Source organism: Sorex fumeus, unplaced genomic scaffold (genome assembly GCF_029834395.1).
Source record: "Sorex fumeus unplaced genomic scaffold, SorFum_2.1 ptg000063l, whole genome shotgun sequence".
NCBI classification, from domain to species: domain Eukaryota; kingdom Metazoa; phylum Chordata; class Mammalia; order Eulipotyphla; family Soricidae; genus Sorex; species Sorex fumeus.
The window spans coordinates 39,878,789-39,891,595 of record NW_026606120.1 but is presented as its reverse complement, the minus strand read 5'-3'; the positions used below and the strand labels follow the sequence as shown (position 1 = coordinate 39,891,595).

Sequence of the window (12,807 nt, the reverse complement as noted above, 5' to 3'; positions counted from 1 at the left end):
GGGGCTGAGGCGGTCCGTGTGGTTGGTGTTTGACTCTAAAGTTCCCTGCCCTATTGAGACAACCAATTCAGACCTTGTAGAGCAGCGTTTGCCCACCTTTCGCACCTGCGCCCTGGCACCTGCTGGGCTTTCCAGGCCACGGGCCAGCAGTGTAGCGAGGCAGTAGACCTGGGTTTTCCGCCTTTCTCATCTGTGAACTAAGGTTCGCACTGGTGGCCCTGTGGTTGGAGGCCACTCACTCTTGAGAGCATCTGAGTCCGGTGGGGCCCTCCGGGAGTCAGGAGCCTTGTTTCTGGTCTGTGCAGAACTCATGCTTACGTGCAAAACAGCTGAAAAGCGTGTGCTGGAAAACACAGACAAGAAACATTTACCTGCTTTCCTTCACTTTGCTGAACACTGTGAACCGCTCTTTGTTTTTCTTTTTTAACAGAAGCCCTGATCAATACATATTAATTGCTGAAAACCCGCGTCTGTCGCGATTGCCCTGAAAGCAAGCGCGCTGTCAAGGGGAGTTGCTTTCCCGTCTCCTGTGAAGGCAGGGTGACTGACTGGTTGAGACTGTTCTTGAAGCTGGGTTTGTTATTGTCATTTTCCACATCGCCACGCTTATTTACCTAATCTTCGTTCTGGTGTCTGTTTCTAACGACCAAACCGAATCATCTCAATTCTGGATATCTGTTTCCACACGTGTCTGGCTTGCATCCTCAGTACTCCGTGCTTCTGCTCAGCATGAGTGGCCGTGCAGGGGTTTGGCGCGTGCAGTGGTTACCCTTCAGTGAAGTGGCCATCCTGTTTGATTTGACATTATTGACCACCCACTCTCCTCAGCTTGAAACTCTCCTCTCCGTAAGTGCAATTCCAGCAGCCTTTCCCGTAGAGGGTTTCTTCTGTAATTGCTCCTTTGCAGTTGTCTTCCTAGGTTGCTGTTTCTCAATTTAAAGGTTGTTGCTATTCTCTAGTATTTCTTTCCCAGCTCCAGAAATTTCTATCTCAGTTTCCGTCTTTCAGCTCAGACCCCTTTCCTTAGCTTCTGGCCTACATCCCGCTCCCTGCAGGACAGTCATTCAGAGCGAGGGTAGGTCACTCTCCTCATCTAGTCACCACCTCACCCTCTCCTCTCCGCGGCTTCACGGCTGTCCTGGCATCCTGGTCCTGGACTTGGCATCTGAGAGCACCTCTCTGGCTTCTACTTTCATGTCCTCTGGTTACAGAACCCCAGAAATCCCAGCCAGGGGCCTCTTTCCCAGCTCAGGTCCCTGAAGTGTCATGCAGTGCTAACAAAGGCCCTCCTGGAGCCAACTGTGTCCCTGGGGTGGACCCCCTCTGCCTGCAGGTAACTCGAGCGCCCTCTTCCATGGGAGAGGCTAGACAGAGCTTGACAGGGTTGAGCCGTCAGGCCCACATACAAATGTGAATCCCCTGGTGACTTAGGCAGAAGCCAGAAGTCAGAAGAGGATGACACAGGGGACCACCATTGGTCCTTTTCTTACAAGGTTCGATCTGCATTAGGGGCAGAGAGCTTACTGTTGCTCTCCCTTTCTCTTTATTCCGGACACAGTGTGGTGCTGGCGGTGGGCTCACTCAGCAGTGCTGGGGACTGCGGGATCAAATCCAAGGATTCTTAAGGAAAATGACTTTAACTTTTTAATTTTCTTTTAGTTTTGTCACCGGGCCTAACCAGTAAGTACTCAGTTCATGCTTTTTGAATGAGTTGAGTAGCACAGCTTGTGTGAAGAATATGATTGTTTCAGCGCTGTAGTCAATTTGAAGTTTACAGTAACTTCCATATGGTTTTATTTTTGTCTTAGGATCAACATTTTTTTTATTCTGAAAAATATACCTCTAATGTTGTATTACTATTAAACTAAGTTTAATGTTTTTTTTCTTTACATAACTGAATTTTAAATTTAAAAATTAAATTAAATTAAAGGCTCTCCTGTTGATCGTCGATTTGCTCGAGCAGGCCCAGTAACGTCTCCATTGGAGACTTTGTTGTTACTGTGTCTGGCATGTTGAATACTCTCGGTAGCTTGCCGGGCTCTCCGAGAGGGGCGGAGGAATCGAACTCGGGTCGGCCATGTTGGCCGCTTGTAAGGCGAACGCCCTACCCGCTGTGCTATCGCTCCAGCCCTCAGGAAATCTAAAGGTAAAGGTAAAGGTAAAGGCCCTCCCGTTGATCGTCGATTTGCTCGAGCGGGCCCAGTAACGTCTCCATTGGAGACTTTGTTGTTACTGTGTCTGGCATATCAAATACTCTCGGTAGCTTGCCGGGCTCTCCGAGAGGGGCGGAGGAATCGAACTCGGGTCGGCCATGTTGGCCGCGTGTAAGGCGAACGCCCTACCCGCTGTGCTATCGCTCCAGCGCTGTGCTATCGCCCCATTAAAATGATGAATTTTAAATTTATCATATATATATATGAAATAACTGTAAAACTCTGTAACCTACCAGTAGGTGGCAGAAAATGATGATATCAAACAAATATAAAAGTCTCAATCAAGCAGATGAGCATTATTTTGTCATGGTTATAGTTCATCCATGCTTATAATAGACTCATCAGTAACTGCTGAGCGCTAAGGGATGCCAGACTACAAGTGTGAGAAGAAAACAGAACTTGAGTTCTGGACCGTGAACCCACGCTGGGAAGAGAGGGGTGAGTGGATCTGGTGGGTCAGCCCCAGCCAGCCCTACCCCGGGAGCTCATTTCTAAGGACATTGTCCATGAGGACTTTTTATGGAGTGGGCGGGGGGAGCCTCCCAGCAGTGCTCAGGGCATCTGTGGGTCACCACTGAAGATACCAATGGTCGTTTTAATTCCTCAGACTTCTTTTTTTTCCTCTTCACTTTAGGCATTAATATTTCAACACTGATGCCACGACCAGTGTCAGCTTCCCTCACAGTTCTCCCGTACTCCGTACCCACCCTATCCCCACCTCATAACAGACAGATTACAGAGTCCCAGTAGTTGCAGCTTAGATCTCATGTTTTCAGTTTGTTTGTTTTTTTTTGAGTCTGTGTTTGGGTATATGACTACACCACTCACCCATAATCACCCGTGCAACTGAAGCCCTGATGTGTGTTCACCCCTTACTTCCCATTCTCTTCTTCCCCTTCTTGATTTCTTTCCTTCTCTGTCCTTCTTCTTTCTAACCACAGGGGCCAAGGGTGATCTAGGCATCCTCCTTCTGCTATAATACATTTCCTCATTCCGTCTTCTACATACCACAGATAAGTGAGGTCATCCTCACTTTTGTGTTTGTCTTTCTTCTTCTGGCTTACTTGACTCAGCATATCATCTTCTAGTTCCAACCACGTTGAAGCAAATTGCATGATTTCATCATTCCTTGGAGCTGCGTAGTATTCCATACATCCCACATCTTTGTAACTCATTCATCTGTCGTTAGACACCTAGGTTGATTCCACATCTTAGCTACTGTACTGAGTGAAGAAATGAATAATGGCGTGCACATGGCCTTTTGAGGGTGTGTTTTTGTCTGGGGGTTGATGCCCCAAAGTGGATAATTCCTAAGACATTCACTGTGATAATTCACGTGTGTTCTCCCAGCACCCCTACTCAGTTACCTTACAGGCCTGAGAGCCTTTCTGAAATGCCCTGATGCTCCACTGGCTGCTACATTAGCACATGGGCAATGTTGTTGTGAGGAATATTAGTTGAGAATTAAATGAGCTAAGCATAAGTGACCCTTGTGTTATTGTGAGTTCACCTAAGGACTCATAGGTTTGCTGTTTGGAAATGTGATTCCACTGAGTGGTAACAACGTTTCGTCATGATAGTTTGAATTTTATACCTTAACTTCAGGAATCATGGTACTTTATGATTCGTTGCCTATTTTATTAATTATTTGTTTCCTCCGGGTTCTTTTTCTCTCACGATTCTTAGACATAGTAAAATCTACTCATTCCAACTATTCTCCTTCTGAGTGAGATGGATCTCTTGGGAATCCCTCATTAAAACTTTAATAGTCGAAAACCAAAGCACTTTCCTTTGAAGCCATCACCCTGATTGCATGGCATCACAAGTCATGATTAAAACTTCTAATGACCCTGTTTCAAGAATATTTTTATGTTGAAATTGCTGTGTGTCAGCCTGATGTCCACTGACTTGTAGGGGAGGGATTTGCCTACATAAATTCTTTGTGTCTTCTAAAAAAAATAGTTATTCTTACAAAAACCTTATCTTCAATATTTTTCCTTAATTTAGTATATTAATGGTTGATGGAACTATTTTTCCTTCAAATTTTCCACAATTTACAAGGATCTGAGCAAACCTAATTCACATTTTTCACTTCCCACTTATAGTGAGACTTCTGCGTTAAGGGCCTAATTCTCTCCCACATGTATGTTTATCATTATTTTTTCTGCGTTCAAACAACTTTTTTAAGTGACTTAGTGTGGCAGTTGTTTAAAGCAGATCTGATCTCCCTTATGATGCTTGAAAACCAAAACTAGCAGGAGGAAAAAAAGAGTTTCAAAGCATTATCACACAATCTGCCCCTCCCTTTGCTCTGACTCCCGGAAAGGTTTGGCTCACCTCCCTTTTCTGCCTTGGCTTTCTGGACTTCTGCCTTTTTTCATATTCAGTGTTACTCTGGACTGTGACTGTAAATTGGGGGAAACGGGGGGATAGATTTGGTCAGGAGCAACAGGACAGATCACTACGTAGAATATTGAGAAAGATAATGAATGAAATGGAAGCAAGAAACTACACAAATTTAAGAGCCAAGTCACAGGCAAGTTCTTTTTTTTTATTTGGAGGGCGGTGGTGTGGCGCACCCAGTGGTGCTCAGGGATGGTGGTGCTGGGAATGCAACCTGGGTATCCCACGTACAGAGCGTATCTTCGAGTTCCTAAAAGTGCATGGAATCTAGTGATTCTCCAGTTACTGTTCCTTAGCAGATACTTAATAAATACTTCTTGAATTTGACTATTACCCTCATTGTATGGGAGAAGAAATGGAATCCCAGCAAGATTTATTGCTACTTTGTTACACTGGAAGCCAGGTTTTCCAGTTTCCTTTCATATCCAGTTTCTTTTATTATTATTATTATCATTATTATTATTATTATTATAAGACACTGACTATAATGTGACTGGGGATGTGGCATGGCAATAAATGGGGTACTGGCTCACTGGCTCCCGGCCATCAGTACTCACTACTCCACAGCTACGGTCCCTTTTACCACCTGACCCAGGCACAATATGCTGTCCTGAACATACCTTGTATGTTGTGATAGGCTGTACCGTCCACAGGGCTCTTTCTAGTCTGCTTATGGGTAGCAGCTTAAAGGAAAGAGTGGGCTTGGCCATCAGACCTGGGTCTGGAGCTTCACTTCACTTGTGTACTTTTGGGCAAGTTTCTTCAGTTTCCTATCCCAAGGCTTTCACATCTGCCACTTAGTACTACAACGAATTAAAGTTATTGGAAGAATTTAGTCTGGCATATGCATAAAACAGAGTCTTCAGAAAGTACTTGAGTAGTGACAAAGGAGAAATGAAGGCCTCACTTGGGTTTCCTCTGGGGGCATCAGCATTACCTTACCTTTGAGATGGGTCATGTTCTTGACAAATTTGGATACTCATTGCCATACTCATCCAGCTGTTGGGCTACTTTTTGTCCAGGAAATGCCCGTTTTTTGCTGCCTCACAGCCTTCTCATTTTTTTATTGCAGACTGATCCACGGAGGACAGCTGTTAAACGGTTTGGCAGGGCCCACTGTCATGAATGCAGCTCCCTTCCTCTCCACGACATGGTTTTCTGCAGACGAACGTGCCACGGCCACAGCCATTGCCTCCATGCTCAGCTATCTCGGTGGGGCGTGTGCATTTTTGGTTGGGCCACTTGTTGTCCCAGCTCCAAATGGGACATCACCACTTCTTGCTTCAGAGAGTAGCAGGGCACACATTAAAGATCTCATAGAGACTGTATTATACGCAGGTACTTTGAAATGTGTTGTCTTTGTGTTATCATTGTCATTGTAAACTGCTTTCTGTAGGCCAGTCAGTTCACATTAATGCTTCAGCCAGATAATAGATACATGTGTGTGTATGTGCTTTCCTTCCCATCTAATACAGAGGACTCCCAGATTCTCCCCAACCGTAAGTCACTGATATGAAGATGCTTATTCTTTTTTTCCTCTATTTAAGAAGCTGATATATCATTGGTTTACAATATTATAGCTTTAGGGGCTTCTTTTCACATCTCTGTATATATGCAGTTCTCACCGCTCTACCACCAAAGTTCTGGTGTCTTCACAGAACCTTTAAAGATCCTTCCCCATTCCCAGAGGCACCTAGAAGAGCAGTCTTTTTTTTTTTTTAATTTTGCTTTTTGGGTCACACCTGGTGATGCACAGGGGTTATTCCTGGCTCTGCACTCCACACTTATTCCTGGTGGTGCTCAGGGAACCATATGGGATGCTGGGAATTAAACCCAGGTCGGCTGTATGCAAGGCAAATGCCCTACCTGCTGTACTATCACTCCAGCCCTAGGGCAGAGTCTTAAAAGGATTTTGGTGAGTTTGATTTGTTTTGGAGGGTCTCCCTTTAATTCAGGGTCACACTCGTTGTTGTGGAAGACACACTCTGCAGTGCTCAACCTGTACTCTCATCTTTGAACCATCTCCCTGACTCTCAGACCTGTAGTACCTTTTGCTAGGTATACAAATCTAGAAATAGAATTATCCAACTAAAAGAACCTCTCAGTAATAATCACTTTAGCCCGTGAAGGTAAGGCCAGTCCCTTACTTGATCACCTGCAAAAATAAAGCATTCATTATTGAAATGACAGTTAACAGCATGGGCCCATCTGTACTCCTAGTGTCATGACTTTCCCACCAGAGTCCTGCTTCTCCAGTGAACAGGGAAGTCAGCAGAAGCTGGGCTGCCCTGCCAGGCCCAGAGGGAAGGATCACTGCTGAGAACCTTGCTTTCTGCAGTGGTGCCAAACTAACCATCATTTGGGTGTTTATTGTACTTCTGACTAATGCTCCACATAACTAGACTTGAGTTTCTTAAATTTTGCTGTTTCTTGGTTTCCTGGTTTGGGGATACTTTCCTGTTTTTGTTCAAGTTTGTCATACCGATCATTTACTAAATCTGTGCTATAAACAGGATTACTTAAGATGTTTTCCATTCAATATATGGAATGGAAATAGGATCCAGGATCTATTTGCCCTATAATATAAACATTAAAAGTTAAAAGTTAAAAAATTTTGTGACCATGAAAAAAAATTTATAAAAAAATGAAACGTTTTCCATTCACAACCTCTTTTCATTTAAGAAAAGAATTGGGATAGTGGGCGGCAGTGGTTCGGGCCACATCCCGCTGTACTTGTGACTTGCCTGTGGCTCTGCTTAGGGCTCACTCTTAATGGTGCTCCGGAGACCCTGTGCATTGCTCAGGTTTGAACCCTGGCCATGTGCAAGGCGACTGCCTTAACCCTGTACTATCTCTCCAGGCCCCTTAAGACATTTATGCAACCCCAAGTATCTTCATATGTAAAATAGGCATGAAAAACACACATTTACTGACAATAACTATAAAGAAGCTTTATTTTAAAACTTCCCATAGTTAGTAACAAGACCCTTCATGCTGTTAGAGCACAGTTTCAGAAGCTGGTCAAGGGACTGGAAAGAGGGTTATGAGCATGTGCCTAACCCAGTTCAGTCTTGGGCACCAGGGAGCATCTCTGGGTGTGGCCCTGCCAGCTCCCAACACCACCACTTAGGCCCCAGCACCACAGAACCCAAGCAGCATATCCTTCCCCTTCCCCCCTCAAGCACACATACGCATAAATATGCTGATCTGCACTGTGTAGCAGATTAGCATATTATTGGCCATCCCCTCTTGTTCTTAACTTCCTCTATCCTCTTTTTCTGAGGACCACACTTAGTCATCCTAGATCTATTTCGATGTTTTCTCCATGGAGTAACATTTATGGTTTCTGTGACTGAATGGTTTTAACTAGCACCTTCAAGATAAGTTCACATTCATTTAAGATCATTTAAGATAGTTTTATCTGTGTAGTGTGCCATAGTCCGCCATTTCCTTTGCATTTTCTATGACTCCTTATTTAGAACTTGCTGAAATTTTTTGTTGTTGCTTTTGTTTTGGGTCACACCCAGCAATGCTCAGTGGTTACTCCTGGCTTTGTACTCAGTAATTATACCTGGTGGTGCTTAGGAGACCATATGGGGTGCTGGGATTGAATCCTTGTTGGCTGAGTGCAAGCAAACACTCTACCTGCTGTACTCCTCACCCCAAAATCTGCTGAAATTGATTACTTCAATTTCACAAAATTCACCTTAGCTAGGTACTATATTTTGTCTTAAATATATTTATATGGCTAGAGCTTAGTTACTGTTTAATAAATACTTATTAGATACAAACTTGAAATATTGAACCTTTTTACTCTCTGGTCAACATTGTACTTTTTTTCCCCCCAGAATTTGGAGTTGTCTGCTTGCTATTTTCTGCGACACTAACTTATTTCCCATCCCGGCCTCCTCTTCCTCCCAGTGTTGCAGCAGCTAGTCAGAGGCTGAGTTATCGGCGGAGCTTTTGCAGATTATTAAGGTAAATGTACTTCCTGTCATTGAGATGTTTTAACTAGCACCTTCAAGATAAGTTCACATTTATTCAAGATAATCTTTCAGCAACATGTTAATCGGGTTGTAAATAATTTAGAAAATATTCATATCTTAGGGGGTCACCAAAATACTACTATAAATTTTGATTTTTCATATTTTTAATTCAAATAGTTTTAGAAGAAAACAAATCATTGAGTACCTATAAGATCAGAATCTTACATTTATTGTATCTTTTTCTAATATGCAATATATTTTATTTATTATGTATTTTGTAGTACACATTAAAATGGGCAAGTGTTGGTTAATACAAGATGAAAAAGATGAATAATGTTTGTTTACATATTATCTCTTTCCTCTGTAGGATCATACTTTTGTTTAGTTTTATTTGTGTAATAATGCAATTGCATTTAGTCCTACCACTGAAGTCCAAAATGCCCCAGTATTGAATTTGAGTCTTTGGATATATAGTATACCATTGATGATTGATTTACAGTTGAGCCATAAACTTAGCATTTGAACAAATATTCCCATTTAATTGTGGTGAGTTTTTAATTGATTCATCAGCTGCTCTCCCAAGTTGGTTCTTTCCTTTCAAGTCTTCCTCTTCTAAAAGATGATAAGTTCCTGTTGTGGTCAATAACTGTGGCTTTGTGTTCTTTAAAAGGAGTATAAAGTGTACCATTTCTGTAATTTAAATTTTTCTAGATAGTCTCATTATTTGAAGTAAAATAATGAAGTAAAATTAACTTCAGTGGCGCATTTCATTTAACCCAGCATATCTCAAATATATTGCTGTTTTCACTCAGCTTAATTCTCTGGAAAGTCATCTAGGTTGTTTTATTTATTAATAGCTATTGCTTTTCATTACTGAGTAGTAATAGTTTATGATATGGATGTACATCTTTTGTTAAATATTCACCTGTTGAAGGACATCTGGGAAATTTTACAAAATAAAACTGCTGTAAACATTTGAATACAGGTTTTTACAGCTGACTTACATTAGTTTTCATTTCTATGGGATCAGTGCCCAGGTATGCAACTGCTGGGCTGTGTGGTCCTTGCAGGTTTTGTTTGTATTTTAAACATCAAGTCATTTTCCAAAGAGGCTATACCAGTTTTCATTACTGTGAGCAATATTTGAGGCATCCAGTTTCTCTGCATCCTGTAGTTTTACCATTGCATTTTTATATTAACCATTTTCATAAATACAGCAATATTTAATTTCTGTAAAGTGCAGTTAACATTAAGAAATTAAGATACACATACTTTTTGACGTAGGAATTCTGCTTCTAAAACTTGAAGTACACTCCAATGTACTGACTTACATGTAAAATAACTGTAAAAACAAAAGAATAAATTAGAATTATATATGCATCTGCATGTATATATCAGTAGGAGTGAATCACTAAGTCATGACACATCAATGTAATGGAATACTTGGGGAAAGTGTCATACATATATATATACATATATATATGTTTGTATTCATTTTTAAATATTCCTGAGAAATATGCCATGGGTGAACATGAAAGAGGTAAGAAGTAAAAGGGGAGGTATTTCCTCATATTCTTGTACCTTTTGGGTTTTAAGCCACTTGAATTGCATTTTTATTAATACAGTTTAATATTAAAAAACAAAAATTAAACCTGTTATCTTAAAATATCAAAACTAGAAAACTAGGGGACAGAGAGATAGTGTGGTGGGTAGGGCACTTGCCTGGCACACTGCTCACCTGGGTTCAATCCTTGGCACCTCATACAGTCCCTCTATCCTGCCAGGAGTGATCCCTGAGCACAGTTCCAGTAGGAAGACCTGAGCATTGCTGGGTATGGCCCAAAAACAAAATGAAGAAAAGAGCTTTTTCTTTTTCACACGCATACACACACACACACACACACACACACACACACACATATATGTATATCTTTAATGTTATTTTTATAAATTTGTTCATGATGGTTTATTACATTCAATTTTCCAACCCAAATCCCACCACTATTATTTCCAGTTTTCCCAGCCACCACCAAAGTCCACCCCAATACCCTACGTTATTTTATATTGCTCGTTATGAATAATTCACTAAAAATAATCAAAAAAGATTTCCTTAGAAGAATCTTTTTGTGAAGAGTGTTGTATCTCACCCTGGAGCCATTAAGCCCTTGTATAAGAGATTACTAACATGTTGTTACAGGTTGAACCTTGTGTGTTAATATTTTCTTAATCGAGATTTGGTTGCCTTCTACTTTATATTCCATCCAGTGTGGTGTGCTACTCCTGGTATATCAGTGGTGTAGAGTTTGAGATGTATTCACACTGTGTGCTCCAGGAAGTTCAAAATTTTTAATGGGGTGGTACAGCAGGAGTTAATTTTTACTCGATAGTGATTTGAGGGTCTGGAAGCATCTCAGCAGCTTGTTGATCTCTTCTGAGATATATTGTAGTCTTTGGATCATGGCTGGTTAATGAACTTATATGATACAAGAGGCAGTTAATGGGGGTGAGTGCCAGGCTCCTGGTAGAGCAGGGAGATGGGGAGAGGCAGCCTATCCCTGACTTCTTGAGAGCCTGGCGATTTCAGTCACACAACCCGCATATTGAGTTTTTCAATAGAGTCGTTCCTGAATGAGTCTTGTCCCAAGGCTGTGGAGTCTGGTGGTGACCAAGGTGGGGATTGGAGTATGGAGTTTTCAGTTGCCAGGGCTCTGTTTGGGTGGGTGGTGGGCTCACCTTCCCTCCAGGGTGCCCCGGATATGAGATTCAGCCTAGTGCAGGATTTTGAAGCATCTCTGCAGAAAATTATATATATTTTTAACCTTTTTTTTTTCTCTACCTTGTTCATAGGGAAAATCGGTAATTTATGTTTTCAAATAAGAATTTTTAAATTGAGCCTATCATTCCATCAATTAATGTTGGTAATTTATATTAAATATTAATCATTTAAAATGATATGAACAAATATATTCTTACAAAAGTTTAAAGAATTTTGAATTTAATAAGCTGACACATCTTTTATATATCTCATTCTGGTGTTCCAATTTCCAAAGTATTTTTCATGAGTAAGAGTTTAATCTAGATTTTGAATTTGCAATGATTTATATTTTATTTCTCCTGTAGCAATTTGAGGTTTCTGATGATTGCTTTAGCATATGCCATACCCCTTGGTGTATTTGCCGGCTGGTCTGGAGTTCTGGATTTGATCTTAACACCAGTGCATGTCAGCCAAGTAAGCGTTGTATTTCTTTATATGTTCTATGTATAGTTAGGCCATTTAAATTATATGTATTGTTTATATCTTTTTGGTTTTAGCTTCAAGGTTAAGGAAAGCATCCTGTGCTATTGTTGCAAAAGCAAGAACCTTATAAGATAGTTGTAAAAATATTTGATTTTTTTCTTGGATTTTGCTTACAATCATGAACTTCACATTTATTTGAATGTTACTAGTGATGCAAGTGAACAGAAAAATGAAAGGCAAGTTATAGTTTTACTCTGTCCCTTACTATTGCATCATACCATAAAAAAGATGATGATCACATCATCCAAGAAATCATATCAAATAAATGGCTATTCCTATATCACCGATTTCTCACTTTCTCTCCAGTTTCAGAATGAGGATATCTTAAAAGGTAAAAGGCCCTCCCGTTGATCGTCGATTTGCTCGAGCGGGCCCAGTAACGTCTCCATTGGAGACTTTGTTGTTACTGTGTCTGGCATATCGAATACTCTCGGTAGCTTGCCGGGCTCTCCGAGAGGGGCGGAGGAATCGAACTCGGGTCGACCATGTTGGCCACTTGTAAGGCGAACGCCCTACCCGCTGTGCTATCGCTCCAGCCCCCAAGGGATATCTTATTCTTTTAAAATAAACAATTTTGAGACCAGAGAGATAGTTGCAGGGGTTAAGAGAGTTCATCTCAGGCACCTGGTGACCCTCAGAGCACTCCTGGGAGCAACACCCCCATGCCAGCATAGCCTCAGGGGCAGTCCCCAGCACACACATCCCCTCCCAGTTTATTTTCATTTTATTTATTTAGTTAGTTATTTATTGCTCTTTTGGGTCACACCCAGCGATACACAGGGGTTACTCCTGGTTCTGCCCTCAGGAATTACCCCTGGCGGTGCTCAGGGGACCATATGGGATGCTGGGAATCGAACCCGGGTCGGCCGTGAACAAGGCAAACGCCCTGCCTGCTGTGCGATTGCTC

The 12,807-nt window shown here is 41.6% G+C and overlaps 1 protein-coding gene across 1 annotated transcript in view; it reads left to right on the top strand.

Annotated features, from left to right (window-relative positions):
* Positions 1-12,807, top strand: part of SLC49A4 (solute carrier family 49 member 4) — an 89,697-nt gene that overhangs the window by 33,355 nt on the left and 43,535 nt on the right. Inside the window, exons 3-5 of the mRNA XM_056126711.1 lie at positions 5,689-5,954; positions 8,465-8,594; positions 11,723-11,831. Of these exons, the coding sequence (XP_055982686.1) occupies positions 5,689-5,954; positions 8,465-8,594; positions 11,723-11,831 (505 nt within the window). The remainder of the gene's footprint in view (positions 1-5,688; positions 5,955-8,464; positions 8,595-11,722; positions 11,832-12,807) is intronic.